This window comes from Cebidichthys violaceus, unplaced genomic scaffold (genome assembly GCF_023349555.1).
Source record: "Cebidichthys violaceus isolate CVI_PGR_0920_01 unplaced genomic scaffold, fCebVio1.0.p SCAF_43, whole genome shotgun sequence".
NCBI lineage: Eukaryota > Metazoa > Chordata > Actinopteri > Perciformes > Stichaeidae > Cebidichthys > Cebidichthys violaceus.
In genome coordinates, this window is record NW_027176628.1 from 664639 (window position 1) to 678174 (window position 13536).

The window sequence follows — 13536 nt, forward strand, 5'->3', positions numbered from 1 at the left end:
ATATATTTAGTTTGTGTCTCTTTACTCAAGCACTCACATTTGTACGTGAACGTTTCCATTTCACGATATACTTCTTCCTCCCTATTTAAGAGCGAATACCTCCACTACATGCATTACTCAGCTACTGCGACTGTTCCTTTATGGGTTAAGATGTTTCATAAAAGAACCGTAACACGTTTATAGAATATGATCCATTGTTAGAGATTAAATGTCATGCAACATAGCTCAAACAGCTCCAATATCTACAACGCTAGATCAGCCAGGGTTGACTCTTTTTATTACATTTTGTTTATTTTACACAACCTCTTTCGTTGTATTCATTGTTTTTATTTATTTATTTTAAGGAACATTTTAAGGACGACACACATTAATCAACATTTCTGTAAATGTGCTGATTTTCAATGATGTTTTGAGTCCAGTGAGTTGATCGTTAAAATCTACAAAAGACAACAAGACACAATAAAGACAGCAACAACAAAAAGCATGGAATGAAAACACACAAACACACAACCCAGAGCAACAAAGGCAACATGATTACAGTCATTTTTGTGTATTTTTTGTGTGTTTCATGCGTGTGTAAATGCTGCACATTTTATGTTGATTATCGTCCACTTTGTCTCCACTTAGTGAGAGAATCAACCAGGAAACAATGTCTCAAATGTCCAACTAAGGAACCTAAACCAAGTTCACGGCCAACGAAACGCCAGCGTGAGTCGTGAGTCGTGACACATCAGCACAGATCTGGTTGGTCCGGTTGGGCGATGGAGAGACGGAGCCGCCCTCTCGCGTTTCATCCCACTGAACGAGCCTCTCCACAGATCACATCGTGTGAGGCGTCATGGAGGCCGGAGCGCTGCTGCTGCTGCTGCTGTTCGCGCTGCTGGGGGTTTCCTCCACGCTCAGCTTTTACGGAGACAGCATCACGTTCATGCCTGTGAAGAAGAAGAGGGACGGGACGTTCACGGTATTGTGTTGTTGTTTATATCATCAATATCTTTCTTTACATTTTCATCATCCTTTAAAGAAATGAATCATAACATTGGAGGTTTGCCAAAGGGATTAAAAGCAAAACAAGTCTAAGACTGTATAAAGGAGTTATCATTTTTAATTTCATAATCAAGCTTTACAGTTTGAACAAACTTCCTGCCTGAGTAAACTCTGACTAAAGAGTCAGAAGAGCATACTTAAAAACATGTTGTAGAACACATGTGACTTCCAGTCAGAGGTTGAGGGAGTGATGGAGTTATGTAACACCTGCTGTCATCTTTACTAAACTATGTAGAAAACCAGAAGGGAGCTTCAAGTGCTTTAAAACTATTCATGGAATGAATGCTGTGTGTGTGTGTGTGTGTGTGTGTGTGTCTCTGCAGGTGACCTTTCATCGCAGACTGAACGGAAGGAGCGGGTGTGACAGTCAGTCGTCCCTCAGGTGTGACGGAGGTGTGTGCACGAGCGTCACTGAGTCTGCTGTCCTGCAGACGGACGAGGACGCTGGACAGCAGCGCTGGTGCCAGTCTGAGAGGAGCGCAGCAGCGACCGTCTTCACCAGTAAAACCTCCTTTTCTCTGAGGTGAGGTGGACACAGCGTGTCTTCTACTCTGGGGCATCAGTGGACAGTCCTAGTGAGAGACATTGTGTAATAGAGTGTTAGTAAACGAAGCCTCGGTTATAACACCAAACATGTCTGTGAAGACCTTTAAAGTTGATTATGAAGGCTCAATATTTTTCTTTTTTTAGATGATTCATATATTTTTTTAAAGTTTTCTGCAAATTATTACAACATTAGACGTTCGACATGAACCCAAAAAAACTACAATTATGATGACATGAACAAAGGAAATTATTTATAAATACTTTAATAAATACATAGAATAAAGCTGAATAACTATAAATAAATGATTGTAAATAAAATGGAAAACATAGTAAAAACAAATAAAAAACAATAAATAAATAAATAAAAACAATGTCTGATATTTATTCATCCTTTATTTACGCAGGGCAACCTTATGATTTGATTCCATTGTTTAACATTATTTAGTTTTTCACAGAGAAACACACAATGTGATTCTACTATGTTTAAGGGCCTTTAACAGTTTCAGGCATTATTTAGATGATTATTGAGATAAAAACGTGAATCGCACTTATTTCAGCCGTCATATATATGTATATATATATATATATATATATATATACATATATATGTATATACATATATGTAGCACTAGTCATGTGAAATCCTAATAAATCTGTTTTTATGTTCAATCTGTTCTTTAACTGTTAGACCAGCTCGATGTTAATAATCCTGCTGTTCAATCAGCACCACCTGTCAGGTGGATTTATTATGTTAGCATGACGAGCTCACTGACGCGGAATTTAAACAAATATTTGTGCAACATTTGAGAGAAGTGAGCCTTTTGTGTGCAGAAAGTCTTTTATAAAGATCTCTAACTTGAACTCACGGGAGCGAAACTATATCGTGATTTTATTCATCATCAGAGATGACGTTCTTTTCATGCACATTTTGGAATTTGAGATTAAAAATATGTTAAAGAGAGAAAAGAATGAAGGATTTTCTGATCCATTTTTCTGTTTCCTTCTCTTTCATTTTCTGTTCGGGAACCAGCAGCTCAAAGAACACAATATATATATATATATATATATATATATATATATATATATATATATATATATATATATATGACATAATATGTGGGTGTAATATGGGGAAATGAACAAGAGGAGGGCAATAGAGGTACAGTGTGTGTGTGTGTGTGTGTGTGTGTGTGTGTGTGTGTGTGTGTGTATGTGTGTGTGTGTGTGTGTGTGTGTGTGTGTGTGTGTGTGTGTGTATGTGTGTGTGTGTGTGTGTGTGTGTATGTGTGTGTGTGTGTGTGTGTATGTATGTGTGTGTGTGTGTGTGTGTGTGTGTGTGTGTGTGTGTGTGTGTGTGTGTGTGTGTATGTATATGTGTGTGTGTGTGTGTGTGTGTGTGTGTGTGTGTGTGTGTATGTGTGTGTATGTATGTGTGTGTGTGTGTGTGTGTGTGTGTGTGTGTGTGTGTGTGTGAGTGTGTGTGTGTGTATGTATGTGTGTGTATGTATGTGTGTGTATGTATGTGTGTGTGTGTGTGTGTGTGTGTGTGTGTGTGTGTGTGTGTGTGTGTGTGTGTGTGTGTGTGTGTGTGTATGTGTGTGTGTGTGTGTGTGTGTGTGTGTGTGTGTGTGTGTATGTGTGTGTGTGTGTGTGTGTGTGTATGTGTGTGTGTGTGTGTGTGTATGTATGTGTGTGTGTGTGTGTGTGTGTGTGTGTGTGTGTGAGTGTGTGTGTGTGTGCATCAGTGTATTTATTTAACCCATTTACTCTGGCTCTCCTCAGGGACTCGGGCTGCTGCTGGACGTCCAATGTGGAGGAAAGGACGAACTGGACTTCTCACGCAGAATTGGACCTGGGAAGTCGATCCGACTCTCACAGCCTCAACGGCTGTCCCGTCACCACAACGGTGTCTTCTCTACGGTACCGACCTGCTCTGTTTGAGACATTAATTGTAGGTCAAATCAGATAAATATCATCTGTTGCTGATGTCCAGAGCCTCCATCTCTTACATCTTTTGGAGAGTATTCCATCATTTCGGAGCTGTTTTCTTATTCAAAATCAGCTCATGAAGGATTATACAATATCAGAAAGTCTGCTAAAGACTATTGAAAGTGTTAACAACTAAAGCAGAGCCACTGGAGTTTAAACTGGGTTTATATCTCTGTCTTTGTTCAAACACACTAAATGTAAAGCTGTAAATCAGCGATCCCTAAACCCTCCGTGCAGCACACCAGTGTCACGCTCTGGATTGATCTGCACCGTCTCGATCACATGACATGCATTTAAATGTGTGGTATACACATTACTGTGACATCTGAGATGTTGCACATAAGTTACTGCACATTATGCAATACTTGCAAGACCTGTCCTGTAGCCGCAAACAATGACGTTCACACACACACACAACACAACTGCAGTGAGACTCGGACGTTTGGAGGGAAATAGGGAAGTCTGCAGGTTTTTACTATATATATATGTATATATATATACATATATATATATATAGATACATATATATATAGTAAAAAAAAAGATACTTCCAAGGACACACATTAGTTTGAAAGTCGTGCTAAGCAAAACAGTATTTCATAAACTGCTGTAAGACTGTGTCGTTATTTGAGAGGAATAATATTGTGTGCATAGATAAAGACTTAAATCTTTGAAAAATGGAAACAAAAAGTAAAGATATTGCGTTTATATCTCTGTTCACATACATACACATATGTACTTTCATATTTACTCAGTGTGTAGCCTGACTTCCTGTCTTATCAGAGACGACTCCCTTTTAAATAAAATGTCATTATTATTGAAGGATTTCTTTATAGGTGGAAGCGTCCAGTATTTCACAAATAAAGTAAAAAAAAAAAAAAAAAAAATTACTTTCTCGTCTCATAATTTCTTTAATCTTCAGGTAGAGAACCGGTGGCATGAAGATCAGAATATGTTACACATGTGAGTGTGAACATTATGAACATTGATTTTCTTGCAGCGTTCCTCAGAACTGCTTTTCAAGGGTTCAACTTCTGGCACACGATCCAGACGGAGATCACGTGAGATGTCGCTTCGCTCCGAACGCTTCGGCTCCTGCAAACTTCACTATGGACGAGGTGATGCTTTTCATCATATATTCAGCTTTTTATTACATCTGTTCATAGCTGTCCTAAATGAAGGTCCAAAAATGTGTCCTGCTAACGTCAAAACCCCCGAAGAGACAAAGTGGTTTAACCGCCTTCGTCTTAATTCTCCTCCCAGACTGCTTGCGCGCTGACGGCTGCAGGTCAAGTCGCCGTTGGCGTCCACGTGTTTGAGCTGCTGCTGGACGACGTTCCGCGCAAAAACATCACTCTGACCTACGCAGACGGGTCGTCGGTGCTGCGGGAGGCCTCCGACATGAACGCACCGCCTCTCTGCAGAGTGAAGCTGCAGTTCTCCATGGAGAGTAAGTAGACCCTCAAGGAAACCAACTGGACTGGACTCATTTGTGACATTCGTGAGGGAAAGTTATGACGATTAAGTTGTTATTGAGGAGAAGACGTACCATCAGATAATGCCTCATTTGCATATTTAAAACATTTCAGAGAACTTTTAATAGAATAACTGCTGGTGTTGATGTGAGTGATGAAGTGGTGAAGTTTGATGGTGATATCTACTAGTTCATGTTGTGACCCTCTTCACCTGGAGACTCTTCTAAATGTCTGGACTTTAACTAAACGTCTCTTTAAAGGAGCTTTTCTATCAATGGAGTTTTTCTCACACTCTGATCCAGAAATCTCCACTTCAGTAGTTCTGACATCCACCAAACTTCACACCTTCATTCCTCTCTGTGTGCTGAAGCTTTCTACTGAGGGCTTTGTCCACACACCATTCACACACTCATCTATACTACATTATAGTAATAACAACATGGAGACATTTGAAAAAAATCTGTTGACCAGTCTGTTGATCAATTCTAACACCAACGAGCATAAATGGCGTCATAAAGTATTAGAACCCACTAGAAACTGAAGTCTAATGTACCTTCTGTTCTCCTGTCTGTGTTTCAGTCGTTCCTCCGATTCCATCCTGTGAAGCTGGTCACAGTCGGCCCATGTTCTTGTCCCAGACTCCTAGTCATGGTGATGTTCTCTTTGCTACTGTGGGTCAGGATTTCCAGCTTTTTGCCCGAGCACAAGCTCACCATACCAGGTATTACCTCTTAAATCTGGAGACTCACAGACTTTCTGATGTAGTTTTGAGTCTCTTTGTTGAAGTTTTAGTTTGAGTGATTTATTTTACGTGGCTGTTTATTAACTTTTTTTTTTGTTGTGTTTGGTCTCTTTGTAGTTTTTTGTGTCTCCTTGTGGTCATTTTGTGTATCTGCAGTTGTTTTGACCCTATATTTAGTCATTTTGTGGGTCTTTGTAGTCATGTTGTGAGTCTTTGTCTCCTTGTTGTCATTTTGTGTCTCTGTGGTTGTTTTGCCCCTAGTTGTAGCTGTTTTGTGTCTCTTTGTAGTCGTGTAGCATCTCTTTGTAGTTGTTTCTTGTCTGTGCTTGTTTTTTCCCTTTTCAGTCTTTGTATTCATTTTGTTTCTTTGTGTTCATTTTGAGTTTCTGTGAGTGACATTTGTAAGTAAAGTCCAGGGGGGCCCCCTGACACTTTGGGCCCCTGGACCTGTTCCCGGTTGGCCCGTTGAATAATCCACGCATGGCCTATGTCCATTAGCCTGGCTAAATAAAGATTATATATGCATAATCTGCACATGTAACCAAGAACGCCTCATTTCTGGTTGCCCAGAAGAAGATAATGCCAAATGATTTTACACTTGTCTCTATTCTGTCCGTAGCATTCACGACTTCCAGGTGAGCGGCCCCATGAACTTGACCAAAATGTTCAAAGACGATCAGAATGGAAAAGCCGAAGTGACTGTGAGCTGGCGACCTCAGCCCACCGACCTGTACAGATCTGTCCCGTTCTGCTTCACTGCAGAGACGAACGAAACGTGAGTCCTTTCATCTACACTCACGGGGAAAGTAGAGTAGAGTAGAGTATTCCCTTCTTGCTGCTTTGTGTCACGTTAGCAGAGCGGACATCTTTTGTTTCTTTCTATAAAGTGGAGGAGTACCTGACGAGGACTAACAAAGACATAATCCTCTATTGATTTAGGAGATTATTTATTTCTGGTTTCTGTAACTAACATTCGCTTTAAATCTTCTCTGATGATCACTATATGTGTGAAATATTACTGCGTTAGATAACATCAGTAACTCTATCATAAATATGACTATGACTGATAATGTTTTTCTTGCATTTTGCACTGAAGCATATTTTTCTCTGTTTTAACATTCAGACAATCAGATATGAGGTGTGTCGTCGTCATGGTGACCCAGGCGGCTATAATTCAAGGTTTGTTGATCGTCAGTTGTCTCTGTTAAAAACCACAAAACAAGTAGAAAGAAACATGCGCCGTTGACCAACAGCGCCAGAGCTGACCTGTAGAATAAGACAAGTCTAAATGCACACGATGCAATCAGTGTGCTATGCTCCCAAGGATTTCATTTAGCTAATTTAGCAATGAACACAACCAAAGTTGTTTTACTTACTTCACCAAGTTTACCATTTGAGTAGTGTTTTAATGTTTGGGCCACGTTGGAGACTGTATGAGTTGCCCTCTGAAGCCACGTCGTCCTCGTTGATGTGGAAGTTCAACGCAAAACTTGACTTTACAGGCAAGGCCAGTGTCACATGCTCACCCAACAAGATGGTGGTGGCCCTGGAGAAAGCCTCCATGCCCGGCATCGACAAGAACTACCTGAAGCTGAGAGACTCGTCGTGCTCTCTCACCGCCAACGACACTCACATCATGGGCTCTATGTCGTTCAGCACCTGCGGCACAAAACTTGAGGTGTGCAAAAACATTTCCATTTTAAAAAAAAATCAAAATCAGGAAGTTTTTCTCACTGATCAAAATTGCAAAAGAGAGCTGCAGGGATGCTTTATTTTTAAGTTATCATCGCTGGTGTCCTCGACAAAAAGCCAATGAGAATCTTCCGTTGGATATTTGATTATTGCAGAAAATAATCTCTGTGGAAAACAACCGTTTATGATACTCACAGGTTTTGTTCATCTTCACAAATGAACACCACTTTTGTGATTTTTGAAGTGTAAAGTAAAAAGGAACTCCACCACGGTAACATGAGTACACAAACCAAGGCTGCGAAGGCGGGCTAGTTGACGTGATGGCGTTCTCATTTAGCCACTTGTTAGCAACCACCGTTAAACCGCTTCTAAATTCATTTAATGACGTATTTTATATCACAGAACCAAACGTTGAAATCTCTTCAGCTTGAGTTAAACACAGACCTGATTTCAGACATCTAACTTAATAAAAAAAATCACATTGACATGGAGACGAGGGAATGGGAAGTGCAAACATGCTGAATCATTTATGGGGTTGTAGGACTCATTCCTGCAGCACTCAAAATGAAGCATTTTGTGAACTCAGAACTTCCTGTTCATTTTCTTCTCATACCACTTTCTTTTTGGTCTTAAATACAGGATCAAGGCGACATTCTCGTTTTCAAGAACGAGATAAACTCCTTCATGATGCCCAACGAGATTATTACCCGAAGGAAAGAAGTTAAGATTGACTTCTCTTGCCAGTTTCCGAAAACCATCAGCATCTCCAGCAACTACTTCCTCCACAAGTCTGACTACATTTTCACCGAGTCCAGCTTCGGCAGCTTCGGCTACACTTTTGAGATATTCACAGACAGCAACTTTACAAGCAAGGTGGCTGCCAGCGCCTATCCAGTGGAGGTCAAGCTGTTGGAGATGATTTACATGGGCATTCAGGCGGAATCAGATCTACCAAATGTGAATTTGTTTGTCGAATCATGCAAAGCCACTCCTGATGACAACCCGGAAAACACCTTGTCCTATGACCTCATCAAGAACGGGTGAGTGCTGATGCCCTCTGGGATCACAAACAAAGGCTTTGGCTTTTCATTTCTCACTTCATTTTTCATTTTTCTGACAGGTGTCTAAAGGACGAGACACTTAAAATCCATCCGTCTAATCAAACTTCATTCAACTTTGAGGTTCAAGCCTTCAAATTTACAGGAAACTTTGAACAGGTAATAATAATGTATATTAAATTATACCAAACTTATGCCAAAAATATTATTTATACAGGCTGTGGTATGGGTGAGACAGTGTGCAATCATAGACTGCATTTAAGAGGTGGACATTGTCACCTGACGTCACTCATTGGTTTGTGGACTGCCGTCTGGAAGCCTCGAGTTCTGTATTTTGGCCATCGCCATCTTGTTTTTTACAACCAGAAGTGACATGAAAGGTTGGAACCCTTTTTTCAAGACATTTTTTTTCAAAATGTTCCATAATGTAGTAAATGAACATCATGCTGTATTGAAGAAGACTGTAAACTAGAGATTGAGACCATAAACTCATGTTTACAATGTTTACTGAGGGAATAAATCAAGAGAGAAGTAGAGTCATTTTAGACTAGACTTCTATACAACCAGAGGAGTCGCCCCCTGGTGGACACTAGAGAGAATGCAGCTTTAAGACACTTTAATCATTTTTCAGAACCGGAGGTTGCCGTCTGGTAGCTATGTATCAGTATTTTGGTTGTTGGTGGTGGTACCACAAATAACAGTAGCTCCAAGATCTTTAGCTAAGCCTAAAATTAGATTTTTGTGAAACAACATGTAAAAATGCAAACTGAAGCAAAACATGAGCTACAGTTTCCTGTTATTAAAGGATGGCTTGTCTTCTTTTTTTACTAAAACCTCTTAACAGGTGTACATCACCTGCTCTGTCATCCTGTGCGAGTCTGGGAGTACCTTTTCCAGATGTGCCCAGGGTTGTCTGACGGATCCATCCCGGCGCAGACGCAAGCGTTCGCTGAACAGGGAGACAGTCGGACACTACATTAGCCAGGGTCCTTTGCGGTTTGTTGGTCAGGCTGTTCCCAATGCAGCTGTGGATGACGACAGCCTTGTGATTAAAAAGAGTGACCCATCCGCTGCAGGTGAATATGTGATCTATCCATTCATTTATTGATCTATCGGCCATTCGACCGACCGGCTGACCTATAGCCATACCTATCTACCTACCTACCATACCAACGACTTATCTACCTACCTAACTACCAACCCATCTACCTATCTACCTACCTACCTACTGAGCTATTGACCTACCTACCTACCTTTCCAACAACTTTTTTTTACCTACCTACCTACTTTCCTATCTACCTATCTACCTACCAACCTACCCATCTTATCAACAACTTACCTACCTACCTACCTACCTACCTACCTACTTTCCTATCTACCTACCTACCTTACCAACAGTGACGTGTGGTGAGATTCGTGGCTGGTGATTTACAAATATATGAACCCAATAGAGAAGCTTAAATCACCATTCAATTGGCAGCTTGCACATTGACTACTGGTTGTTTTTCATATTTCATATCAGCGTTCTTTACACACACATAGGTAAGGAACATATTTGATTCCACTGGGAGCGTGTGTGCCGCGATCCGGCTCCGACACAGCTTTGCTCCGCCCTCCGCCATGCTACCTGCCCCACAGGGAGCGTTTCAGAAGACATTTTTAAGCTCAGATATTGAATCTTCCATTTTTGCGGTCAAAGCAAAATATAACAAGAAGAAGAGAAGTGTAGAAGAAGAGAAGTGTAGAAAAAGAGCAACGACAGAACAAGCATAAACCCGACCCGTGGGCTCTCACACGCCCCCTTCAGTGAGGCAGAGGTACTGTTTGCCTCTCTGTGCTTTAATGTCAGATCAGCAAGTCTAAATATGTTCTACACATACGTGAAATACATTACCTATTCTATGGAAAGAAAGGACATATAATAAAAGAGTCTACAGATATTACAGTGGTGACAAACAATGAGACAGAAAAAGGCTCAACCCAGTTAGTGAGGATTCACAATCTGAGGTGAGGAACAGCTCATCACTGCCTCACCTCACTGTCTCCTCTTTGTTTGAACAGGACATGCGCTAATTCAGTGATTTTGATTATAAAAATGCTTGAAATGATTGGAATCATACAGGAATTACATTTATAGCACAGATCAGTAGAGAAATATTCATATTTATTTTATTTTATCATTTGTTTTTTATTTTTCATAATCTCACCTGCCTCCCCTGACCGCACTTACCTGCTTACCAACGACTTACCGACCTACTGACCTGATCTATCTATCTATCTATCTATCTATCTACCTACTAACCTACCAACCCACCTTCCGACTTACTTACCTATCTATTTACCAACCAACCAATTAAAAAACAAATATGCTGTTTTCTTTCAGTGAATCTTCCACCAGTTTATCCAAACATTAAATCCAGCGAAGGAGCTTGGGGAATCAAGGAGACCCTCAACACCAACATCAGCACTGTGGTCTTTGCCAGCGCCTTCTTTGTGTCGCTGGTGGTGATGGCTGCAGTTGTTGGTTACTTCATAAGGAAGAGAAAAGCTGAAGACCGCAGATCTCTTTTAGTTTCAGCTTGGGATAACTAAACCCAACTAATCTCTTTTACTATTTGTTTTGTTTCGTTAAAGGATTGGTTTGCCTTCTTTAGAGGTCTGTCTTACTAAAACAATACTCACGTGTCTATGTGTACGTTCATTCATCATCCCTCCCGATCATCATGGTGTTAAAAGATCTCTTTTTAAAGCTAGGGTTGGTAGTATTGAGAAACTAGCAAGAGTACGCAACATTTTAAAATGATCCAACCTAAAAACCCAGCTCAGTGTTGCCAACTCTTTTTTCGATGAAACCTACCTATTACTCCCTTCCTACCTCCCTACCTACCTCCCTACCTACCTCCCTACCTACTTAACGTCTTTCGTACCTACCTATCGACCGACTTACCTACCCACATACCTTCCTAGCTATCTACCTTCCTACCTACCTACCTACCTTACCAACAACCTACCTACCTACCAACCTACAAATCTACCTACTTACCAAAAAACTAGCTTCCAACTAGCTAGAAGGTCGGTAAGTCTGCAACTTTGACAGCCCGTCCCTTCAGGCCTTTTCTCCATATCCACTCTCCCAATCAAAATCCACACAACCCTCCTCCTCTATAAGTCTACCTGAAGCTAATTTGAGGCTTTAACAGTGTGAGTAAGACAAATACAGTCAGTAACTTCTAGTCTTTTTAGCACAGAATGCACTGTGTTTTCCCAGACAGTGTTGCTTTGCTGGAGTGGTTGGATAGCAACACATTTTTGCACTAAAACAACAGTAACTTTCACCATCAGGATCAAATCAGGTTGTGTTTGTGCCAATTTGATTGTCTCATTGATTTTTTGCTGCTGTTTTTAACTCAAAATCTCTCTTACAGTCTCTATTTACATACATGTGCAATTGGCAAAACGACAGTGGGAATTTTTTTAATCGAGCTCCAGCTCGGACAGAAACTATGTGCGTTCATGTAGGGTTGGGCCTGATCTTTTGGCCGTGATCATAGCTCTACTTCAAATAAACTTTAGATTTGTTGGCCTTAAAGAGGGGTCTCTTTCATGTGAAGGCCAGAATGAACAGGAGGGATTATTACAGCAAGCAAGACCTGCTTCAATGTATATATCAACACCTGATTATTGTTTTAAGATAGGCTTGAACAATAATATGATGGGGCGTCCTGGTGGTGGATTGTACTACGGTGCATAATGACAGGCCTGAAATGAATCTGGCAAGAGTGGCACGTTATCACTATGTCTCCCTTGATTCCTGTCTACTGGAAGATAAAAAACAGAAAAACAAACCTTTATACTAAGTCAATTGTTAGTGCATTGCATCATCCTGGAATTGGTTTTGATTTCTATTTATAGTTGAAACCAATCACACCATCACACGCAGTACAGTGTTCACATAACCAGTTTTAGATGGTAGAACTTAAAAGCAGGCGTGCATTTCTACTGCTGTGAAAACAAAATTCCACTCCGTCTGGTTTTGCAGGATTTTTCCGATGCCGCTGTTCTGTTGTCAACTTCTTGCCAAAAGGATCAGGAGTTCACTTATGTAATTGAAGAGTTAGACTAATTTGCATATTATTTTATTTTATCCACCAGACATAATTTGAAGTACAGTATAGGCCTGTCTAATTGCTACATTTAGGATTACTGATGTAAACAAACCTTTGATGTAGTCCATTTATTGAACGACCTGACAGCAGCTTTAAATCTTACTGTGTGGAGACCCAATGGTCTACATTTAGATAAAAGAATTTGCCATATAAAATTAAAAAACATGGGTTTCTGGGTTTACCTGAAAACTCTGTAAAGGGAGGTGTCCTGAGGTAACCCTGATCGGATGCCCTGACCAACTCAGCTGGATCCTTCATCTATAATCATGGTGAATAAATGTATTAGTGTCTTTTAAATGGGATTTTAATTTACAGTAAAAGGGGAAATGTGCATTATATCAACCTTCCATTTGATGTCTTAATATAATAAGCAATGCTTTGTGTGTCTGTGGTTTGTTGTGCATGTGTGCGATGTAATTATTCGGGGCTAACGTCAGCATGCTAATGTAAGCGACGTGGGTGTATGACAAGGAATAAATCAGTCCAACACATTCTGGGTTTTCTTCATAACTTTAGTCAAGTCCCAACACGGAACCAGACCAGCCAAGACCAAGCTCTCCTCGTTCTCCTCTCTCATGACTTAACCCCATAACCTTCAACCACCTGAACAGCCTGACTAGTGGCGACATCTTCTGTCAGATCATCAACGTAACATAACTGTAGATACTAAATATGTGTACACAAGATGATAGACAGCAGTTCAACATCACAGGAAACTTCTGCTTGCACATACACGGTTATGTTTAAACTATGAAGCATTAGTTAAATATGAGTAAACTCTTAATTCATCATTTATAAAGCATTGTTCCTACATTTACTCG

General features: G+C 40.4%; 1 protein-coding gene across 1 annotated transcript; it reads left to right on the top strand.

Annotated features, from left to right (window-relative positions):
* Positions 1 to 838: 838 nt before the first annotated feature.
* Positions 839 to 13206, top strand: LOC137886316 (uncharacterized). Its single transcript, XM_068728731.1, has 13 exons — positions 839 to 964; positions 1371 to 1570; positions 3376 to 3513; positions 4583 to 4700; positions 4846 to 5032; positions 5637 to 5778; positions 6419 to 6574; positions 6923 to 6978; positions 7302 to 7477; positions 8131 to 8531; positions 8612 to 8708; positions 9394 to 9625; positions 10933 to 13206. Exons 1-13 carry the CDS (start codon positions 839 to 841, stop codon positions 11139 to 11141), a joined length of 2238 nt encoding a protein of 745 aa, XP_068584832.1. The 3' UTR covers positions 11142 to 13206.
* The last annotated feature ends 330 nt before the right edge of the window (positions 13207 to 13536 follow it).